The sequence below is a fragment of the Lithobates pipiens genome, unplaced genomic scaffold, assembly GCF_037356315.1.
Source record: "Lithobates pipiens isolate NorthernLeopardFrog02 unplaced genomic scaffold, aLitPip1_a1.2 Scaffold_13, whole genome shotgun sequence".
Taxonomy (NCBI): Eukaryota; Metazoa; Chordata; class Amphibia; order Anura; family Ranidae; genus Lithobates; species Lithobates pipiens.
This window is the reverse complement of record NW_027507718.1, coordinates 469358616-469375155: the sequence shown is the minus strand read 5'-3', so window position 1 is coordinate 469375155 and position 16540 is coordinate 469358616. Positions and strand designations below refer to the sequence as shown.

At 41.7% G+C, this 16540-nt stretch overlaps 1 protein-coding gene across 2 annotated transcripts in view; it reads left to right on the top strand.

Annotated features, from left to right (window-relative positions):
• The window catches only part of HTT (huntingtin), a 275564-nt gene extending 259665 nt beyond the window's left edge, over nt 1-15899 (top strand). For both annotated transcript variants that reach the window (XM_077477874.1, XM_077477875.1), the window contains 3 exons: nt 533-695; nt 8388-8548; nt 10718-15899. In XM_077477874.1, coding sequence (XP_077334000.1) covers nt 533-695; nt 8388-8548; nt 10718-10931 — 538 coding nt within the window. In that variant the 3' untranslated portion in view covers nt 10932-15899. The remainder of the gene's footprint in view (nt 1-532; nt 696-8387; nt 8549-10717) is intronic.
• The last annotated feature ends 641 nt before the right edge of the window (nt 15900-16540 follow it).

The window sequence follows — 16540 nt, the reverse complement described above, 5'->3', positions numbered from 1 at the left end:
CGCACCAGTGCACAAAGCAAGGTCCATAAAGACATGGATGAGCAAGTTTGGGGTGGAGGAATTTGAGTCCTGACCTCAACCCGATAGAACACCTTTGGGATGAATTAGAGCGCAGACTGCGAGGAAAGCCTTCTCATCCAACATCAGTGCCTGACCTCATGTGCTTCTGGAAGAATGATCAAACATTCCCGTAGACACACTCCTAAACCTTGTGGACAGCCTTCCCAGAAGAGTTATAGCTGTTATAGCTGTAACGGGTGGGCCAACTCAATATTGAACCCTATGGACCAAGGCTGGGATGCCATTAAATAAAGTTCATGTGTGTGTAAAGGCTAGTGTCCCACTACTTTTGGCAATAAAGTGTATACAGACAGTAAACCAGAAGTATGCCATTTTATAAATGCATGGATTGATTTATTTTTTATTTTATTTATAAGTTATTGAACTGCAACCAATTGTACATCAGATGTTAGTTTATAAGCTCTTCCATGTTGCACTGGCTGATTCACGTTTTCATTGTTCTGTTGGACAGAATCCGGAAGGGATTCCCCTTTGAGGCCCGGGTGGTGGCCAGGATTCTTCCACAGTTCTTAGATGACTTTTTCCCTCCTCAAGATGTAATGAACAAAGTCATTGGGGAGTTTTTATCCAATCAGCAACCCTACCCACAATTCATGGCAGCTGTTGTTTACAAGGTGAGTGCGTACAATGTCTTATTTTGGAATATTGTTTATTTCATTGGTTTCCATGTTTTCCTGTCTTGTAATCCTTCTATAACCTTGAATGGCCGCTAACAAGGTACATTCAACATGTCATACCATTTCTCTGATCACACATTGGCAAATGAGCACCATGGGAAATGCACCCCATTTGTATGTATTGATCAGTTTTAGCTTGGTGTCTACCCTGTGGACCTCTACCTGTATACCGCTATCTTTTATATTTTATTTTTTTACTTTTTATTTACTTTTTTTCTGTGGTTTTATTGGTCATTATATAACTTCTTGTTATCTGAAAGATCATAATAGAATTTAAAGCACAATACTGGTATATACTGAAAACTTTGAAGAACCACTGTGGAAAGGGGTTCTCTAAAATGCTTTAGTCTTTGATATTTAGCTTAAATATGTGAACGTTGCAGCATTTGAAAGTGTGTAGAACAGGTGCAGAATGTAAAGTAATTGTTTATAAAACATAGTTTTTAGAGCAACAATTGCCAACTTTTTGATTTTTCACCGTACGGTATTCTCTTTACAGTAGACCTATGGATACGATTCACATGGAAAAGCTCACTAAGTTGCTTTGATAAAACATTTCTGGTCTCCTTTTTGGTCACCTATAGCCTAAGCAGCATATCTTGTCTATTACATACCATCAGATGGGCCCAGTTGGTAGACTGGCACTGGAATAAAAAAAAAAATCGTCAAGGAACAATATTGCACTAATTAGTAAGCAAAGCAACTAAATGTAATGACACATATATTAACAAGCAACATATAAACCAGATTACACATCAGAGATCCAGTTGCCATACTATTCGTTTATTGCATTTTATGCATGTTATTTACCTGTAAGAACTTCACTTTTGTACACCTCCAGAAGCCTTGAGGCTGCTTCTGGGCACCTCCATCTTGGACGTGACCTCAGACACAACAGACTCAAAGCTGTCATTCAAGCAACACTGTATAGTTTTCCCATTCACTTCTACCCTGACAGTTCCAAAAAGGTTATGTAGGAGGAGAAATATAGTCCCATGTCCCCAAAAGGCTAATCAGACTGAAAAACGGGGAAATGAACTGGGATTTATAAGGCACGGCATTTTAAATAAAATGCAATTTCTTTTTTCAAAGTTAACACCTAAAAATAGTGTCTATTTGTTGTACAACATATACAATTGTGCTCATATGTTTACACACCCTGGCAGAATGTATGATTTCTTGGCCGTTTTTCAGAGAATATGAATAACACAAACATTTCACTCATGGTTGGTGTTTAGGTGAAGCCATTTATAATCAATCAACTGTATTTACTCTTTTTAAATCGTAATGGCAACAGAAACTACCCAAATGATCCTGATCAAAAGTTTACATACCCTGGTGATTTTGGCCTGATAACATGCACACAAGTTGACACAAAGGAGTTTGAAATGGCTATTAAAGGTAACCATCCTCATCTGTAATCTGTTTGCTTGTAATTAGTGTGTGTGTATAAAAGGCCAATGTGTTTCTGGACCCCGGACCCTGGACAGACCCTTGCATCTCTCATCCAATTCTGCATTACGTTTGTGGCTTCTGAGTCATGGGGAAAGCCAAGGAATTGTCAAAGGATCTGCGGGAAAAGGTAGTTGAACTGTATAAAACAAGAAAGGGATATAACAAGATATCCAAAGAATTGAGACGGTCAATCAGCTCCCAACTGTCCCTGATATAGAACAAAGTCCCTCGTTCCTCATTTGTCCCTCATTTTGGTCTGATCTATATAGAGTTGTATATAAAATTCACTATTTAGCCTTCAAAAAGTGTTTCCCAGTGCTAAACCTTTCATCCAATTTCTAATTTTCTGCATTTGTAAATTTCAATAGCCATTACAAAAGAAATAGTAGCAAAACAATACGCACTTGTGGGTTAAATCATTTTTTTTGTAGAATTCTCCTTTGAGGGGGTGTAGCAAGGGGTGTGTCCTATGTCTACATACTTTTGCTAATAGGTGTCCATTCCCATCTCAAAAAGTTGGAAGGTATGCCAATCAGCAGTGTTCAAACTCTAATCAAGAAGTGGAAAATGAGGGGTTCTGTTGAAACCAAACCACGGTCAGGTAGACCAACTAAGATTTCAGCCACAACTGCCAGAAAAATTGTTTGGGATGCAAAGAAAAACCCACACATAACTTCAGGTGAAATACAGGACTCTGAATAAATGTGGTGTGGCTGTTTCAAGATGCACAATAAGGAGGCACTTGAAGAAATATGGGTTGCATGGTCGAGTCGCCAGAAGAAAGCCATTACTACGCAAATGTCAAAGTATCCCACTTACAATATGCCAAACAGCACAGAGACGAGCCTCAAACCGTGTGGCACAAAGTCATTTGGAGTGATGAGACCAAAGTTGAGGCATATTGGACATTCCAATGTGACAATGATCTGAAACACGAGGCCAAGTCGACCCATTATTGGCTACAGTTGAATAAAGTGTAGGTTCTGGAGCGGTGGCGGCTGATGCTCAAAAATTTTTTTGGGGGTGTGCAAACAAACTGAAAAATGCTGAAAAATTGTTAAAAAAAATAAATAAAATCAATTGCAGCCTCCCTGTGTCCACCAAGTGCAGCCTCTGTGCCCAGCAAATGTAGCCAATGTGACCATCAATCCACTCCCCCCCCCCCCCCCCCCCCGCGTGGCTTTGACAGAACCCCTGGCACTTACCACCAGGCAGCAGCTCCTCTCCAAGTGCACCAGAGTGGCGGCGACCTCCGCTCCAGAATGTGTCTCCTCCGCTCCTCTTCCTAAGCGCCAGGCATGCAATAGGGTGGCCCGGCACTTTGGCGAATCAGGAAACTGGTCTGACTCCCTGCCTCCTGATGGGGAGGAAGGTTAGTGTGAAAATAATTTATTCGTTATCGTCACACAATTGGGTGGGAACAGGGCACACTCTCTGCACCCCAAGCCCACCCTATTTTGAAGCCTATTAGAGCCTCTGGCTCTAATCAGGTGCTTCAAAAAGTACCACCTCATCCATGCGCCCGGCCCCTCCTGAAAGGGGGGCCAGGCGCATGGATGGGGGTGTGGCGCACGTTTGCCCACAATGCATGGGCCATCACTGTTCTGCAATGGCCATCTCAGTCTCCTGACCGCAATATCATTGAGCCACTGTGGGGAGATCTCAAAAGTGCAGTTCATGCAAGACGGCCTGAAAATTTACAGCAACTGGAGGCTTTCTGCCAAGAGGAAGGGGCAGCTTTAACATCTGAGAAGATAAAGAGCCTCATCCACAAATACCACAAAAGACTTCAAGCTGTCATTGATGTTAAAGGGGGCAATACACGGAATTAAGAACTGGGGTGTGTAAACTTTTGATCAGGGTCATTTGGGTAGTTTCTGTTGCCATTACGATTTAAAAAGAGTAAAAACCATTGATAAAAAATGGCTTCAACCAAACCCTAACCATGAGTGAAAAAAGTTTTTGTTATCATTCATATTCTTTGAAAAACGGCCAGGGTATGTAAAACTTGTGGGCACAACTGTACATAATCCTGCCACTTTATAAAACGGGTTTGGCCACATCTGGAGTATCGTCCAGTTCTGGTCACCAATCATCAGGAAGGATGTGCTGGACTTGAAGAGTCCAGAGAAGGGCAACAAAATTAATTAGGGTGCTGGAGGACCTCAATTAGGAGGAACGACTACAATCCCCAAACGTTTTCTCCCTGGAGAAGAGACACTTGAGAGGAGATATGATGGTGGTATACAAATATCTCAATGGTGATCTCAGCTTAGGTAGGAAATTAGTCTCTGGGATTGTAAGACACGGGGGCCACACAATGTGTCCTCAAATATGTACTACATGGAGAATAAGGAAAGAAGCGTGATGAAATCTATATGATCCTTGAAACCTGTCAGGCCACGATCATTTTTTTTATTTATTTTTTAAGCTCTAATGTACTTTTATGCCATACATTTGCTGCAACAATTGTACTGAATTTTAATAATTTTTATATGTTGTACAACAAATGGGCAATATTTTTATGTTTTAACTTTGAATAAAGAAATTGTGTTTTATGTAAGATGCTGTGCCTTAAAAATCCTAGTTCATTTCTTAGTTTTTCGGTCTGATTAGGAGGAGAAAGGGGTGGAGTAGCTGGGTCAGCACAAGCAATAATTCTACTCCTATAAGAGGAGAGGACTGTGGTGTCCAAGTAGGGAGGGGGCGGTGCAAAGAAAGCAAATCTTCCTGGAGTAGTCCTGTTTTACCTAGCAAATTCAGAGGCACTCTTCAAGTTGGAGTTCCTTTTTAAGTTTATTGAAAAACATTTTTACATACAATATTTCAAACAAGGATGGTACTATCATACCACCAATATCAATACAAAGCAAAAAATACCCAATCCACAATACTTGTTGGAGTCACTTTGGCATAGAGGAAGAAGTTGTATGTAATACAAGAGTACGCCCGTAAAAAAGAAGATGGAAAGAAAATGAAACATGTGTTAGACCCGTATTACAAATAAAATGACCAATTTACTTCTAGATCTATTAAAAAGGGGCAAAGCACCAATTATTGGGCACTGGGGCACAGTGATTCCCCCCCCCCCCCCCCAGTCCCGTTCATAGTTATGGTTCATGGTATTCTGGTCCTTAACATTCAGCAGCAACTCCAAGAAGGGGAGAAAAAAAGAAAGGGGGGAGAGAAGGGTAGCACTCTGCAAGTTAATACGAAATCTTTTATGGAGTAGAAAATGCTGCAAGTAAACATGTAACGCTGGTGATATTTTTGTTGCTATTACTTGCATTTTATTAAGTTGGTGACAGGGTCCCTTTAATAACTATTCTAATTTACATTAATCTGACCTCTTTTACATGTACAATTTTCAAAAACATTTAACACCATAATTCTTTTGCAGGAATGAGATCTTATTGTACACCATGCTACGTATATAATTTCTTTGTCTTTGGTCTGAGTTATATTTTTGAGCAGAAATCCAGGCAGTATCCTGGAGTCTATATATCTGACCCTGTTGATTCCTGCAGAGTGTGCACCAAGGTGTCGGAAATGGGAGTTTAGTTGAGTTCTGTCAGCAGAAGGGCCTGCTGTGTGTGACATTGCCTGGCCAAGCTTTTCACAATAAGCTAGCACCATAATATCCGCTTTTTTCAGTAACCGTGTTAGGCAGCCGTTAGGGGCCCTTCCCACATATGCACATTCTATAAGAAAAGCATATTCATCTCCACAGGCAACTATAACAATGTAATTGTTATCCAGTTACCCACAGCTTATTAAACATGGGCAAATACACATGTCCCAATGATTTGCTGCACTGTAAAGGAGAGCTGGATTTACGCCAGAGTTCCAGTGTGCACTGAGGGAGACACGTCTGACTATTTAATACACAATACACAGATGATGGCTGTGCATGCAAGAAAAACATGTGCCAGTAATTGTGCTGACTTCAGTTTTTAACACCTCACATCACTAAAAGGATCACCAGCTAGAATAAAGGGGGTCCTGATTCCATTATATAGAACAGGGGTGTCAAATTAAATTTCATTGTGGGCTGCATCAGCATTATGGCTGCCCTCAGATGTCCGGTTGTATCTGTAAGACAATATAAATGTATCTACTCTTAATCACATTAAATAATTACCTCCTGAATGTTACTAAACCTACAACAGTACAATCGGTCTGTATATGTAGTAAAGCATGCTTGTTATAGTCACTGTGGAACCTAAGGGGGTTAATCCTCCATATTGTGTAAAAAGGCTGTTTCAGCCTGTCTTCTCTGTTCCTACCCTTCTTCCACACTCCCCAATCCATGTCCTGATCAGACAATCTTTGGAGTCACTCTGCACATGCTCAGTTTGGTGTGTATTGCCAGAGGTTTTTTCTTTTCTTTTCTTGGGAGAGTGCCTGGTTCAGCACAGGACCAGTCAGTACTGTCCAGACAAATTGTTCAGGGGTACTTCAGCTTCGTAGGACAGTCAGAGAAGAATAAAACTGCTCCTATAAGCTTTAACCAGACACTAATATATGTCACAAGACTGCTATATACTGCTGATGAGAAAAGGTATTTAGCAGTTTATACTTACTAAAATAATTACATTTCCATGTTCCGTGGGAGACCAGATATAGTGTATGCAGGGTACTGGGTTTAGTAACACTTTAAGACCCTGTTGGGATCGATCGGTTGATCCCCACTGAGACAGCAGATGACAGGTCCGTCTCCTCTCACTGTTCTGCGACAGATGTGTCAGAGCTCCACTGTCCTCTATGGGGGATCGGATGAAAACGGATCCACCTGTTCATTTTCATCTGATCCGCCAGATGGATGGAAAAAAGGTTTTCCATCCGTCTGGATTTAGTGGATCGGATGTCAGCAGACATGTCACCACTGACCTCCGTCGCTCCATAGAGGTGAATATGGAGCCTCTGTTCAGGTCCGCCTGAAAAACTGACAGGCAGACCGTAGGAGTCCCTATGTGTGAAAGGGGCCTTGGAGACTGCACACACAGAACATGGTTTTGCCATGATGTTCTGTCTGAGCAGCGTCCAATAAAGTTTCTTGTGGATGATGCCAGCAGTGTGCAACTCTCTCCTTTTTTAGTTTCCATAGATATGTAGTAGTCTCCTAATTATATGCAAATGTAGAGAGCACCCCCCCCCCCCCTTTCCCCCTCACCATCATAAGTCAAGAGTCCCCCACTCTCCATTATATCAGAATGCCAATTGTGCTGCTGCCAGGAAGCAGAAACTGCAGGGTCTGGAGGAGGACCGGTGAAGGGCTGTAGTCAGCTTCCAGAGTCTACTAAATGCAGAGACCAGGGGGTGCTGCAGCAGCACAGACACCCGGCAGGAGGATTTCTAGCCTCTCTGCTGCTGACTGCTAAGAAAAAAGGTGGGGGCGGAGACTGGGAGGGGTGCCACAGATGCAGGAGAGGTTTGGGGGGCACATGAAATGGCCTGGTGGGGGCTATACCTTGTGGTTTGATATGTGATCTATAGCTTTAGTGATCACTAGAGGGATCATCGGCAGGGAAAAGGAGGTCCTGATTCTACTATATAGCGCTTTAGTTATCACCAGCAGGAGGAAAGGAGTCTCGAGCTTTACTTGGACCCCTAGAGAATCTATATTTTTATAACTATACAAGTTGGTAGAGTAATAGAAATGTATCAAATATCAGTTCCAGAGGAACGTAAATAATTGTAGAATTATCTCAAATATGCAAAATAATAGTTACACACATGAGACCATCAACAGCTTCTTTTCAAATGCATTGCTACAAAAAATGGAAATGTCACAGGGTTTTCATGAATTTGGAGCTCCCAACAATATACAGTCTGTTGGTTTTTTATTCCTGTGTGAAGTTCAACTATCTCCCTGCCCAATGTGACAACACTGCTACCTGAACAGCCAATGAGAGTAAGTCGCATGATCCCCTTTACCTACAAGCTAATTGCTTTCACCCATGGTGGCAGGGACGTGAAGGGAAGGCGAGTATAAGCTGTTGGGTGTGGCTGCCATTAAAATGAACCTGATGTTTTTTCCAGCATGGGCAAAGCACAGGTTCAGTTTAAAGGAAAGTTAAACCTTGCAGATCTTTCCTCTGGAGTGGGAATGGCACAGTCTCTAATGTCTGCCATATTACATCTTTGGTTTCACTGCTGAACTCTTTGTTGCAGGTGTTCCAGACTCTTCATGCCACTGGTCAGTCCTCCATGGTACGAGACTGGGTGATGCTCTCTCTCTCCAACTTCACACAAAGAACTCCGGTGGCCATGGCAATGTGGAGCCTCTCCTGCTTTTTTGTCAGTGCGTCTACCAGCAAGTGGATTTCTGCAATGTATCCTTTGGAATCTTTTTATAATCAGGCTAAGTGAACACTAGAGCTCCTGGGAGGAGATGGGGATAAGCACTTTGCAATGGAATGAGCTATTCATATCCAATTTCCCAAAGGACATTTCAGTTTCTACATAATCAAAACTCATAATCTGGATATTTGAAAGTCAGACCTCACAAAGCACTTGTACTCAGAAGTTTGCAGATGGTTTCAGCCTTTTATGCCCAGTCACACCTCTTTCTTAAACCACTCGACCTCCGGAAGGTTTATCCCCTTCATGACCAGGGCTTTTTGTTTTTTGCTATATAGCACTGTGCTATTTTAACTGGCATTTGCGTGGTTGTGCGACACTGTACGCAGATTAAATTTTATATAATTTTGTTTAACACAAATAGCGCTTTCTTTTGGTGGTATTTGATCACCATTTGGGTTTTTATTTTTTGCTATATATAGTTGTGCTCATAAGTTTACATACCCTGGCAAAATTTATGATTTCTTGGCCATTTTTCAGAGAATATGAATGATAACACAAAAACATTTCTTTCACTCATGGTTAGTGTTTGGCTGAAGCCATTTATTATCAATCAACTGTGTTTACTCTTTTTAAATCATAATGGCAACAGAAACTACCCAAATGACCCTGGTGATTTTGGCCTGATAACATGTACACAAGTTGACACAAAGGGGTTTAAAAGGCTTTTAAAGGTAACCATCCTCACCTGTCATCTGTTTGCTTGTAATTGGTGTGTATAAAAGTTTCAGTTAGTTTCTGGACCCCTGACAGACGCTTGCATCTTTCATCCAGTGCTGTACTGACGTTTCTGGATTCTGAGTCATGGGGAAAGCAAAAGAATTCTCAAAGGATCTGCGGCAAAAGGTAGTTGAACTGTATAAAACAGGAAAGGGATGTGCATGGGACGTACTTTGACATTCCAACATGACAATGATCCAAAACACAAGGCCATGCTGGCCTGTCATTGGATACAGCAGAATAAAGTGAAGGTTCTGGAGTGGCCATCTCAGTCTCCTGACCTCAATATCATTGAGCCACTCTGTGGAGATCTCAGATCTCTGGGCATTCATGCAAGACATCCCAAAATTTTCCCGGAACTGGAGGCTTTTTGCCAAGAGGAATGGGCAGCTTTACCATCTGAGAAGATAAAGAGCCTCATCCACAAATACCACAAAAAGACTTCAAGCTGTCATTGATGTTAAAGGGGGCAATACACAGTATTGAGAACTGGGGTATGTAAACTTTTGATCAGGGTCATTTGGGTAGTTTCTGTTGCCATTATGATTTAATAATGATTTAAAAAGGGTAAACACAGTTGATAATAAATGGCTTCAGCCAAACACTAACCATGAGTGGAAGAAAAGTGTTTGTGTTCTCATTCATATTCTCTGAAAAATGGCCATGAAATCATAAATTCTGCCAGGGTATGTAAACTTATGAGCACAACTTTAAATCAAAAATAGATTGGATATTTAAAAAAATATATATATATATATATATATATATATATATATATATATATATATATATATATATATATATATATATATATAATATATATTTTAAATATATTACATTACATTCTGCTATAGAACATAATTTCTAGGAGCCGTATTCCACCAGACACAGCGGTTGTGTGAGCGGCGTGCTGAATACCCCTGAACCACAACAAGTTGAATGACATACATATATGTGATCCAGCCTGCCTGTGCCAGCTGCCTACAGTAAATGTACTGTGGGCGGGTGGAAAGCTGTTAAAAAATACACATGTACATTTTTACTATTTAGTTATTTCTAGTGCTTTTTACATGTGCTAGACTGCTTCAATACAAAGTGAACAGGATGCTTTCTCATACAAGTACATGGTACAGCAGCCACATATCAGGAATATGAAATGTTGGGCTTACATATTCTTTAATTTGCAGGGATTTCCTCTCACTTTCCGTTTTGGCTATGGGACAGGAAGTGGAAAAAAACTGACAGGCACTATAACCCACCCTTACTCGATCTAAAATGGGGGGGGGGGGTTCCTTTAGTTCTACTTTGCTAGGTGAGCAGCCTGTTCCTTTAATAAATGAACACTGCACGTATAAACATTTGTCCCCGTGTTTTCTGTGGTGTTTGTTGTTTTTTTGGATTTTCCTTAACCCTTCTTCCAGTCTTCCACATGTGATCAGCCGAATGGGGAAGTCTGAACCTGTGGACGTCAACTTGTTCTGTTTAGTGGCCATAGACTTTTACAGGCACCAGATCGATGAAGAGCTGGACCGCAGGGCCTTCCAGTCAGTGTTTGAGTTGGTGGCTGCACCGGGAAGCCCGTATCACAGCCTGCTGATGTGTTTGCAGAATGTGAACAAGACGACGGTGTTCTAAGCACTTTGCTGGTGAGGCTGGTATTGGTGCAGAATTCCAGGACAGTACAAGAAGGGAATGACGCTGGTCTCTTCTTCACCAACATCTCTACCCAGGCCCTACAACCTCACCCACCCCTCCCCGGAGTCACTGTGACTCTCACTCTGCTCTGAATGTCTCTTCTTTGTAAATATTTGATTGCAGTTAGTTTTTTTTTTTTTTTTTGCTTTACTACAGTGAATGTAAATGTCCTGTTCTTTTTCACGTTTTCCAGTGGGAGTCTGTAACAGCACAAAGCCGCATCACTAAACTCAAAGCACTCGTCTTACTAAACCTTGTCTATGTGGAACCCATTTGTGGAGATGAGGACGGCATCTGCCATAGCACTGAATCATTCCCCTTTAGTGCTGCAGGTAGTTGACGGTCACCGCTATGAGTATTGTGGAAAGATGGCGTAGCTGGAAAGAAAAAGATACTCCCATAGGGATGTCTGTGTACTGAGCACGGCAGAATCTTCCCTGCCCTTTTTCACTTAATTTGGGTATTGACATAAATGATTTTAACTTCTATTTCTATATTTATGTAAAATATGTATAATTTGTAAAACCCTACAGTTCGTGATACTATCATTTCACATTACAAAAACCACTCTGAGAACTCATCTTGCTTGTACTGACTGGTTTGTAGTCCTCATTGGCCCAAACAAAGAAAACATTTGTTTCAGCCTCATTTCCGTTGTCATGTTAAAGTGTACCTGTCAGCTGTATGCAGGGCATGAACCCATATTTTATGATCTGAATCAAAAATTAGCGGTCACTGGGAATGTTGGATTGTGCTGAGCAATAAGTAATGTCACTCCTTTTTAGTAAATTGATGGGCTACTTCTGGTACCATACTTGTCCGCTTATATACAGTGAAGAAAATAATTTGATCCCCTGCAGATTTTGTAAGTTTGCCCACTAATAAAGAAATGAAGGGTCTATCATTTTTATCATAGGTGTATTTTAAATGCAAGAGCCAGAATATCAACCAAAAATCCAGAAAAAAACACGATACAAATGTTATAAATTGAGTTGCAGTTCAGTGAGTAAAATAAGTATTTAATCCCCAAGCAAAACCTTACTTAGTACTTGGTGGAGAAACCCTTGTTGGCAAGCACAGAGTTAAGACATTTCTTGTAGTTGGTTACCAGGTTTGCACACATCTCAGGAGGAATTATAGTCCACTCTTTACAGATCTTTACTAGTGGCTATAGCGGACGCTAGTGATAATCGCAAGTAAATCCGGCAGGCTGGTTGTACCCAAGTTGATCGATCAACTTGGTACATTTAGCCTGCTCGGTACATTCAGCCTACATGAACTGGCTTAGTAATGACACAGGCTTCCCATACCTTCTCAAAAAGAGAAAAGTTATGAGTTGCATTCTCCTTTTAATAGTTTAGCCATACTGACTATGGCCAAAGTATGACATCTCTTGCAGAGGTGATGGTCAGTATCCCCAAGCGCTGAAAGTATGTGTTATTTGTGTGCTGCCAGACAGGGATGAACTGTGTGTGTATCATATCCTCTTGTTGGAAAGTTAGGAATGAGGTTGTTCCGGGCCTTGGCACTCCAGCAATGTGAGCAATAAGCAGTAGTTGTCTCACTCCCCATGGTTCTCCATGATCTTTCCTTCTGTGGAAGAAAGCTAGATTGTGTTTGGATATACAGACTTAATTTTACTGTGGAAAGATCTATCGCCTGAAAAATCTTTCCATCTATGTGCAAGCTCACATCACTCAAACTGGTTCTTCAGAAGGGACATAATTAAAGTGGAGGTCCACCCTAAAGTGGACCTTCCGCTCATCGGAACCCTCCCTCCCTCCGGCGCCACAATTGGCACCTTTCAGGGGGGAGGGGGGTGCAGATACCTGTACAGTACAGGTATCTGCACCCACTTCCGGGATAGCTCTCTGCGGAAAGGGGCGTAGATTACGCCCCTTTCCGCAAGTGCCCGCCCCTTTCCGCAAGTGCCCCGCTGCCTGCTGGGAAATGCACAGATCCCAGAGGCAGCAGGGACCGTCCTTATTGCGCAGCGCGACTCACGCATGCGCAGTAGGGAACTGGGAAATGAAGCCGAAAGGCTCCATTTCCTGATTCCCATACCCAAGATGGCGGCAGCAGCACCCGAGAGACGATCTAGAGATCGGCTTCGGGTGCTGATATCGCGGGCGCGCTGGACAGGTAAGTGTCACTATTTTAAAAGTCTGCAGCTGCAGTATTTGTAGCTGCTGGCTTTTAAAAAAAAAAATAAAAATAACGCGGAGTCCCGGCGGACTCCCGCTTTAAGAGGATAACTGGCTTTTATCTTGGGAGGGGGAGGGACAGGAACAATTGGCTTACAAATTCTAACTAAATCTGTATATCCCTAGAAAGTCTGAGAGCCTATAGACACACATATTCACTTCCTGATGTGACCAAAATCAGCCTGGATGGGGCAACAATCATGTTATGCTTATGGGTATGTCTGTGCTGAAATGAAAGTGGTTTTAAAGGCAGAAGGTTTTTTATCTTAATGCATTCTCCATGTCTGAATGGACACACAGAGCAGTGGCTCTGCTTGAGTTCCCCCATAGCTGTGGGGACAGGATGGAGGGGCCAGGAGCGCTGGTGAGGGACTCGAAACGAAGAGGATCCGGGTTGCTCTGTGCAAACCAACTGCACAGGGTAGGGAATTATAACATAACATGTTTGTTTTTTTTAAACAACAAAAAAAAAGACTTTAATATCACTTTAACAAAGAATAATGAGGTACACAGCAAAGATGACCAAAATGTCTAATTTTGTAGTTAATGTACATTGCCTGTTTGACTATCTGCAGCCTCTTCCCAACTGAAAAGAATAACTCAGCCCAGCTTCTGTAGAATAAGTATTGTCAGTTTAAATAGGATAGACTATATCATAGAATAGGGCTCACAGCCTTTTCAGGAGACAACATAGTTGTAAACAAAGTCATTACACCTGGGTAGTAAGCAGCATTATTTTTCACTAATATTTCCAAGACTGTTCACCTCCTGCTCCAGCAATGTTCACAAATCCCTAATTAAGCCAGCCATACTTGGATTGAAATTCACCCTGTTCAAGGACCAGCCAAATGTTGGTCTATGTATGGGGCAGGTTGATTGTATGCAATTTGAGATCCATTGATTGACTTTGGTACAACCAGCATGTCCGATTTTTTTTTTTTTTTTTTTTTTTTTATTGTTTTTATTTGGCTTGAAATTACTGCCAGCGGCTATTACTGCCCGCAGTAATCATTATGTTCCCACGCCAAACCCACCCCCACTGGCAGAACACAATACCGCTGTGAGGGGCATTTCCCCATCATCACTGAATAAAGCGATTTTTCTTCCCTTCCCATGGTGGAAGGAGAGAAAATTGAATCTGCTATGAGCTGCTTTACTGAATCGGCAGACTTGTGTCAAATAGAAATCACAATTGCTTCTGTGTTTACTGAGTATTGAGTTGTCAAATTCTAACTAAAAGCTGTACAGCGTTGTGGTGACTAGAAATAAAGTTACTTGGCAAAGACATGAGTTTGGGGTTGGCATCACTAAGTGATGATCCAGGGTAATGTGCGGAGCACACCAGGAGCTGGGCTAGTGGCACAGAGATGGCAGTCTCTGAAAATTGCCAACCATACCATTCTGTCATGTAGCAAGGCAGGGATGGGAGATCACAGGCGCTCCATGCATGTTTACTATTTTAGCAGGTAAAATGCTTCTTGTATATGTGTTTCAACAGTGTTTTATCTGTAGCTCCCATTTAACAACCTAAATCGGGGGTCTCAAACTTGCGGCTTTCCAGTTGTTGTGAAACTACAAGTCCCATCATGCCTTAGCCTGACGGAGTCATGCTTGTAACTGTAAGCCTTGCCATGTGTCATGAGCTTTGTAGTTTTACAACAGCTGGAGGGCCTCCAGTTTGAGACCCCTGCCCTAAATTACCATCTATCCTATCTACGGAGTGAAACCTTCAATAGCTCATTTTATTTTGAATAAAACAAATTCTAGATCTGGAGGAGCATGGTCCTTGATGACTTGAGGCCTATGACCCACAGCTTGTTTTTTTTTAATTACATTTTTTTAGTTGCTCAATTGCCCTACTGCAATTGCCTGAGATTAATAGTATAGGACCAGAGATCAGTTACTGGTTGGAACAACAAGCTCCATGAGGTGTTAGTTCCCAACAGCAATTAATCACATATGATTGTGCAATTCTACCTTTGTCTGCAATTAATCATTGTTGCTAATGTGTAGCTTACACCTCAGAGAGCCAATTGTTACATCAGTGAGCTCTATATTTCTGGTCTGCTGCAGTTAATCAAAGGCAATTTCAGTAGCATGATTGAGTTACTAATACTCAAACTTTGCTGAATGCCTGAGTTGGACAACCCTGCTCTTTTCACATGAAGCATTTTTTTCTAATAGACTTATAAACATCTACATCTTTTATAAACTCCTCCTGCTTCCAGCCTCTCCAGACAGCTAAAGATTGCCAGCTATTTAGCGTTTGCTTTGCTTATGGCTGAGCATTCATAGTGCTATAAACCTATTTTTTGTGCCCTTGTTTAATAATAACCCTTCCATACTCGCCTCCATGAGCAGGGCCATGTTGCTAACAAGTACAGACAGCATTAATAGGAAGTCAGTACACTAATATCTGCCATCGGCTATATGTTCTATTCAAACACATCTGGCTAACTGCTGCATGTCATTTGGGCCTTTGGGTTCTTCACCAGTTCCATGCTTCATCTCATCCATTTCCAGAATTCCTATTGGACATGAGCAGTCCAATTCATAAATGCTTCTGGGCTATGATTGGTCACAGCCGGAGCCCAGATGTGTTTTCTTTTCACAGTAAAACAGAGTATATATTAAAATGTATGTTTAAATTAAAGATTGCTGGTTATATTGCACACATGAATTAAAGAAACGTTGAACTGTACAACTGCTCGTCTGTCGTGTGTGAGTTCTCTCTAAGATTTTGTGACTGACGTTTAGAATTAGCAGCAAGCAGATTCATCTCTTCTACTACTACAGCGTCCCTGCTACATTTTCTGGTAAGTGACTGTAAACTCTAAGCACTGTCGTGACTGCGCTGATGATCAGGACACTGGTTATCAGTCCAGATGTCCCTTTTAACACAAGCCGGTTAGTGTCTCTCTCTTCTCCCCTCCTCATGTTGTCAGCGTGAGGAAAGGAAAGCCGATAACCGGCTTGTGTTTACATTGTGATCAGCTGTCATTGGACACAGCTGATCACATGGTAAAGGGCCACTGTGATTGGCCCTTTACCCTGTTTTGTGATCATCTGAGTCCGAAGGACTCAGTGATCAGGGCGCGCTGCCCTACCGGGAAAGAAAGCTGCGCTGTAGCCGTCTTTTGGCTATAGTGCGGGTGGGAAGGGGTTAATCTTTGACACTAAAACTTGGAAGCGGAAATCAAATCTTCCCCTAATAGGTCTCATTTGAAGGGAAATCCCATAAAGGTTTTTGGTAAATTTTTATTAAAACAAATGTTGGTAAATATTTATAGACTGTATAAAATACGTTGGTAACGAAAGCGCAAAACGGATCAAAGTGCTTCCAAG